The 6,996-nt window shown below is 31.4% G+C and overlaps 2 protein-coding genes across 2 annotated transcripts; one reads left to right on the forward strand and one right to left on the reverse strand.

Annotated features, from left to right (window-relative positions):
• Nucleotides 1–2,185: 2,185 nt before the first annotated feature.
• LOC122269316 (uncharacterized) lies at nucleotides 2,186–4,586 on the reverse strand. The gene has a single exon (XM_043041751.2). The coding sequence runs from the start codon at nucleotides 4,584–4,586 to the stop codon at nucleotides 3,117–3,119; it is 1,470 nt and encodes a 489-aa protein (XP_042897685.1). The 3' UTR covers nucleotides 2,186–3,116.
• Nucleotides 4,587–5,023: 437 nt separating this feature from the next.
• LOC107439296 (crowded by cid) lies at nucleotides 5,024–6,472 on the forward strand. Its single transcript, XM_016051839.3, has one exon. It carries the CDS (start codon nucleotides 5,024–5,026, stop codon nucleotides 6,305–6,307), a length of 1,284 nt encoding a protein of 427 aa, XP_015907325.1. The 3' UTR covers nucleotides 6,308–6,472.
• The last annotated feature ends 524 nt before the right edge of the window (nucleotides 6,473–6,996 follow it).

Raw genomic sequence — 6,996 nt, forward strand, 5'->3', positions numbered from 1 at the left:
AGTATTTTTACCATAAACTGCTATTTTAAAATTGAATCCTGTGGCTACAAAATAAATTTTAAATTGATTAATTAATAAAGTTTAGTATTTTTATTCAGCAGAAAATCGTTTAAAGAAGTCCTTATCGATATTATATTATTTAACCTGTTTGCATAGTAATGAAAGTGGTGCAACTAAAACGAAAGCACAAAATTGTACTTTTTCTACATAAAAACCTTATAACTTCTAAACTATTCATCTATCATTTAGAATAATTCAATTCAGAGTTAAAAAATACATTGAAAATAATACCTCATTTATAAAAATTTCAGCATTAAAGTTTCTTTCTCTTCCTGCCAAAACCCATAGCAAGATTTTGTGGGATTTTCAAGTGTAGTCACCAGACACCCCCATAAACAAATTCCGATAGGTTCTGGCTTGTTATTTCAAACAATAATTTGACTGTATTGAAGCTAACTAGTTAGTGCAGACATACAAACATACTTTCGCTGAATAAGAAAAACCTTTTTTTTTTATCCGACAGATTATGAAATTTTAATATCTGACTTTTCAATGATTATTCCACCGAGTTCTCAAGGATTATATTCTACAGATTTTATTTAAATTTTGCCGTATCTTCTTTAAAATGATGTAAAATACACCTTGCAATTTAAAAATTTTTTTTACGTGCAATAATCTTAGGATAAATGAATTTTATATTTGTGTGCTACTTTTTTTCAAAATTCCCTTAAAAAGTTCTCGAGACGTGGTAAAATACAAAAAAAGTTAAATCAGCCATATGGGGTTCAAACTTTTTAATGCTCTCCTGACCAAACTATTAGGACGATATTGTAGCTACCCCCTATATTTTGGTCATCAGAAATCATAATCTGTCCAAAAAAAACATGCAATATTTCCGAGGAAGTTTTTGTGTCTGATTTCGTAACTTAAAATATATATTTGGAGGTCACCCCTCGAACCATTAAGATCAAGTACTAGTACTTGAAAATCCGGTCATCAGATCAAAAGTAATTCACTGTGTTTGGTGATTTTTTTTTTTTAATAGCTCTGTACACTCTAATACAGTCAAACCCCACTATAGTGAACCTTCAAGGGACCGACATTTTGGTTCACTATAACCGGGAGTTCACTATATCCGTTACGCAGGCAATTTAACTAATGGTTTCTTAACTTCTCCCTTTTATTACACGTATCCAAATAAATGACTGAAAAGTATTATCTAGTAGCAAAACATGTGTTATTTTTTTATTACTATTCGTCTTGCATACAAAATTTTTTTTTTAATCTCTAGCTGATGAGCAATCCTCAACATCAGATATGGAAACACTTCCCGACTCTCAGATAATTTTTCCTGAATTTCTGTTATTCCGCTTTTTAAACCTGTCAAACCTGCCATTCGAGCACATAAAAGTAGTCTCATAAAATCGTTTAGCAAATTCGTCGACATTTATCCAGATACTGGAAGATTGTGACTTCTTCTAATGCAGGACCACTTCAGTAATGCTTCTTCAACATCCTTGTAATCTGCTTTTCTCAACTTTTTTCTGGCAACTAATTTTTTTTCCTGAGCAGAAATTATTAACTGCCTGTTTTTCCATATGTTACAAACTGCAAATTTGGATAGTTTATATTCTCTGCAAATATCAGCTGGATTGCATCATTTTAAATTTTTCTGATAATGCCCATTTTAACATCAATGAAAATTCTTTTACGCTTACTGCTCGCCATAGTTAAATTTGAGAAACTTGTTTGCAGGCTTTTTTAAACTGAACTGAGAGCAAAAAGGAGTTGAAATGAGGGCCTTATCAACAGATTAGTGTCCAGCCCTTTGACCAATAATGACTCATTCCCTCTGACAGAAAATGCATATTGATCCCACTGACACCTTACAGGTGCATCATTTGCCTGGGTTGGAAAGTGAGATAAAAGAGGCAAAGAAGAAAAAATGCTTATCGCTACATTCCCCTCTATAGATGGTTTTGAAAATCGGTATGAGTATTTATTTTGAAGTAGAAATTTCAAAATTATTAGCAAAAAAATGAAGAAAAAAATCAGTCGAAGACAGAAAAAAGTTCATTATATCCAACTTCCTCACTTTTTTGGTTCACTATATCCGGGAGTTCACTATAAACCGTGTTCACTATAGCGGGGTTTGACTGTATTTCAAAAATAAACTTATAACAACTATAGACATAAAGTTTTATTAAACAAAATTGAAAAAATAAAAAATGTATGATAAAAAAAGGCACAATTTATTGTTTGGCATGGCTTTGCTAAAATTTACACAAGAATGACCCAAAACAACCAAATTAAAAAGAAATCATACAATTGCATACAGCATTTTTAACATTTACTTCTCTTTTTCTGCAAATTATAAACTTGATGTATAAGAAAATAACATATTTCTATTATATACGTTTATTGGAAATATAAAATACAAGTTTAATTTAAATTATATCAAAAAATGTTTTTATTTTTATGTCTTATACAATACAAAGTTAAATTTTACATTTTATAGGTGGCTTATAATTAATACTTTTCAAAAATTATTCCAAAAAAACTAAAAGAGAAATTTATTTTTCATTCATTCTTGATTAAATTCTTCAATTTTTTTGTTGTTTAGTTATTGAAATACACATTTATTGTGCACCCTGTAACAACAATTCACAGAAAAGGAAGGCAATAAATTTTTGGGAATGCAAAAAGAGATTGCCAACAGTATCAAACGTCAAGCAAAGTACATTATTTGCTAAGAGAACTATTACATGAAATAACCACATTACATAAATACGAAAAATATAATTTATTGCTTTATCTTAAAAATTTCTAAATTAATCATAATAAAATGTTTTACTAAACGATTAAGAAAGAAACAAGAAACTACTAGAATATATTTTTAAAAATATAACTAGCATAATAAAAAAAAATTCAAACAAAAACTATTCAAAAATAAATATTAAAGCTAAGAATATAAATATGGCTTAGAAAGTAAAACGTTATTTGATTTTACATAAAAAAAGAATAAAATAGTTTTATTATACAACATTCAAAAATAAACAACAGCAATTATACAGAATGGGGTACAAATTAAATCATTTTCTGTTAAATTTTTTATATTATAAAAATGGCAGTCCTGTTTCATAGTTGCGGTTATCATCAATTACAACCTTCAGTTTTTTGCAAACAATATGCGAAATGCTATCATCAACATCACAATCTTTATTTTCTGGTCTAGGTCTCTTAAATACTATTTCTAATTTTGGTTCTTTAAAATCATACAAATCCTGAAGAGAATACGCCAATACAAGATTAATCAAATCCAATTTTGATAAATACTTCGCCAAATGTTCAATACAATGCAAGTTTAAAAAAATAATTTTTTCCTTTGGCCCATTTTCAGACATGACATAAATTGGTTGATAGTAGAGTTTGTTTAGCAATTCACCAAGTTTAATCGCAGCATAAATGACGTCGTTACAAAACGGGTAAGCATCATTATAGAATCGCACCAGTACCATATCGGGAATCCCTTCGCAAGTATTTTCAAGATTTACATCTTTTTTATTATACCTCTTAAATATATAATCAAAGAAAGTACAATCCGAGCTGACCTTATCATCCATCATGCAAGCAATGTCCTTAAGACACAAGCCTCGATATCGAGCCCAATGCATACGGTCGAACTTATTTGTGAAAAAATTAAGATTGAGTACTTTATCTGGTTGAATAATTTCGTTATTTGCACCAATTTTTAAATTTTGAAGAACAGAATACTGTATAAGCAACTTAGATATATTTTTATTTTTGCAATAGCCTAAAGGTGGCATTTTTTTCAGATCTCGATGATCCGGAACAGCTCCCAGCTCTAAAAACATCTGAATTATTTCTTTTTTCACTTGTGGATTTCGCACGGCATAATGCAAAATAGAATTATGACCAATATCTATTGCGTTCACATCAGCTCCATGAGACAACAATGCAAGGATTAATGGAACATTTAAATGAGGAGCTTGTCTCATTAATGCACAATGTAATGGAGTCCGCCCATAGCAATTCCTCGCATCGATCAACGCACCTCTATCTAAAAGAACTTTGTATAAATCATGTCGAAAATTGGCTGCAATATGTAGTGGAGTTTCTTTGAATAAATCCTCAGCGTTTAAATCAGCCCCACGATTTATAAGTTCTAAAACAACAGCTTCGTAGCTCTCAAACATCATAGCCATATGTAAAGCTGTTTTCTTAAGTTTATCACAGCGATTTATTAGAGCAGGTTCATTTTCCAGCACCAACTTCACCACGCCGAGATTACAATAAGCGTTCATAACAGCTTCATGTAAAACAGTTCTTCCGTCTTCGTTTACAACATTTATGTCAGCGCCTCTCGATAAAAGTTTTCGTATTTCGTCTAAGTTGCCGGTGTTCCTTCGGATAGCAAATAGAAGTGGAGTATCTTCATTATGGAATGGAAATAAGCGTTCACTAAATCGTAGAAGTTCATTAAAGCGATCAATTATGGCTTTAGCCATATCTATGTAGCTAAGGTTGTATATCGATTCTATATCCATGATTGGGAAAAGGTCCATTAAAAAATATGAACTTGTATATCAAGCTAACAAAAAGGAGATAGCATAATTTACTTTATTAGCATTTTACCTTACTAGAATTATGTCACAAATTTGATTGAAAACATTTCATTTTCGATATCCTGAATCAAAACAACACTACTTTTTCATTTATTTCTTAATAACAACAATTTCCATAGACTATTTCTGTTCGACTGAAATTCTAAATATTCTCATGCAATGCTCTTTTACGCTCGAGCTTAACAGAAATAGGCAGCTAAAGGGTATTTGTAACAATAACGAACAGTCAACAAAACTTATGAATGTTTATAATGCGTTAAAGCTTAGCATTTTTATTTCAATTAAAAAACAGTTCAGCATCCAAAAATTTTCAAGTAATAGATCAAATTAAAGTAAATATTTTTCTAGTTTTTTTTTGTATTGTTATATCTTTTAAAATGACTGAAGAATCTACTGAACCTGTTGCAGATACAGATACGCAAGAGTTCAAGCTCGATGAGCAAACAGAGCTCCGCTTTGAAGTTGAGCCCAAATGTACTATTACCCTAGAATTAAAAAATGGTACAGCTGAAATTTTCGGTACTGAGCTCGTTAAAAATAGGAAATTCGCTTTTTCTTCTTGCGAAAAAGTAGCAGTATTTTCTTGGCATGGATGTACGCTGGAACTAACCGGAAAACCTGAAGTTGCATATGTTGCTCAAGAAACGCCCTCTGTATTTTACATAAACATTCATGGAGCTTTGGAACAAATGCGAGTCAAAGCTGAGAAGGACGATTCTAAAGGACCCGTTGTGTTGGTAGCTGGGCCATCTGACGTTGGCAAAACTACGCTCTGCCGTATTTTATTAAACTATGCAGTTCGATTGAACCGAAGACCAGTATTTGTTGACTTGGATGTTGAACTATCGTCTATATCAATACCTGGAACTGTTGCTGCCCTTCCTGTTGAAAGAGTTGCTGATGTCGAAGAAGGATTTTCTTTAACTGCCCCTATAGTATATCACTATGGGCATACTAATCCTAGCACTAATATTATGCTATATAATACTTTAGTATCACAGTTATCTGCTGTGGTATCAACTAGAGCCTCTCATAATAGTAGAGCAAATGTAAGTGGAACTATAATTAACACGGGTGGCTGGATTAAAGCAGAAGGTTATCAAGCTCTGAAACACGCTGCTAAGGCTTTCGAAGTCGATGTGATATTGGTTATTGATCAAGAGCGATTGTATAATGAACTAGTCCGTGATATGCCTAAGTTTATTCAAATTGTGTTCGTGCCCAAGTCTGGCGGCGTTGTCGAACGTAGTGTGCAAGCTCGTGCCGAGGCACAAGATAGTCGTATTAGGCAATATTTTTATGGATTGAGGACTCACTTGTATCCACATTCTTTCGATGTCAAGTTCTCGGAGATGAAAGTGTTTAAGATTGGTGCACCATCGTTGCCTGACTCTTGCATGCCGATGGGAATGAAGGCGGAAGATAATAGAACCAAACTAGTTCCGGTACAAACTGGTCTAAACCTGTTGCATCATATTTTGAGTATCAGCTTTGCTGATAATGCTGGTGATGATGTCGTGACTACTAATGTTGCCGGTTTTATTTGTGTTACTAATGTTGATGTTGAACGTCAAGTTGTTACTGTTTTATCGCCGCACCCAAGACCTTTGCCTAAAAATATTTTTTTAATAGGTGATATTCAGTTTATGGATGCTCGTTGAAAATGTTTCTGTTAACTGTCTGATTGTTACAGTTTTATCACCGAGACTCAAGACAGCTGCTTAAAATTTTTTTTTAATGTGTGACATTCAGTTATTGATGCCCATTATTGTTGTGTTTCTATTTTTTGTAACAAATTTTTTAAAGTAATAAATTTTTAAAAAGCAGACAACTTTTATTTTTTATTATGAGAATCAAATTGTGTTAATTATGATAATTTTTATTTAAAATTTACATAAAGAATAAAAATTATTAATTATAATAATATTTTATTATTCTAAGTAAATAGTACTTAAGTGTTATATAGACTACCAATAAGATTGGCAAATTTAAGTTCAAACTTTAGTTAAAACAACATTACAGTGCTATTTTGTTATGTTATATCTTTTTAGGGGGCCTAAAAAATGCCAAACTATTATTGACACTAGTGATGTTTAATTCTGGTAAGAAATTTCTAATATATGGAATAATTATGATATAAAATCTTAATTTAATATAATCTTACGATAAAATGATAATATAATTTAATCATTTTATCGCAAGTTGTTCATTAATTATTTTCTCTATTAGTAATGAGTTTAAATAAATTGTTGCATTTTTGTTACTTTAATTAGGGTGACCCGGGGTAATTCACGATCACTCTGTTTCTGGGGTAAATAATGATCACCTAGTGTGGGCCTACTGTTGAGAT

The sequence above is a fragment of the Parasteatoda tepidariorum genome, chromosome 3 (assembly GCF_043381705.1).
Source record: "Parasteatoda tepidariorum isolate YZ-2023 chromosome 3, CAS_Ptep_4.0, whole genome shotgun sequence".
In the NCBI taxonomy this organism is placed as follows: Eukaryota; Metazoa; Arthropoda; class Arachnida; order Araneae; family Theridiidae; genus Parasteatoda; species Parasteatoda tepidariorum.

Coding starts and splice junctions, on each gene's coding strand:
- LOC122269316 (XM_043041751.2), bottom strand. CDS start 4,586: ATGGACCTTTTCCCAATCATGGATATAGAATCGATATACAACCTTAGC.
- LOC107439296 (XM_016051839.3), top strand. CDS start 5,024: ATGACTGAAGAATCTACTGAACCTGTTGCAGATACAGATACGCAAGAG.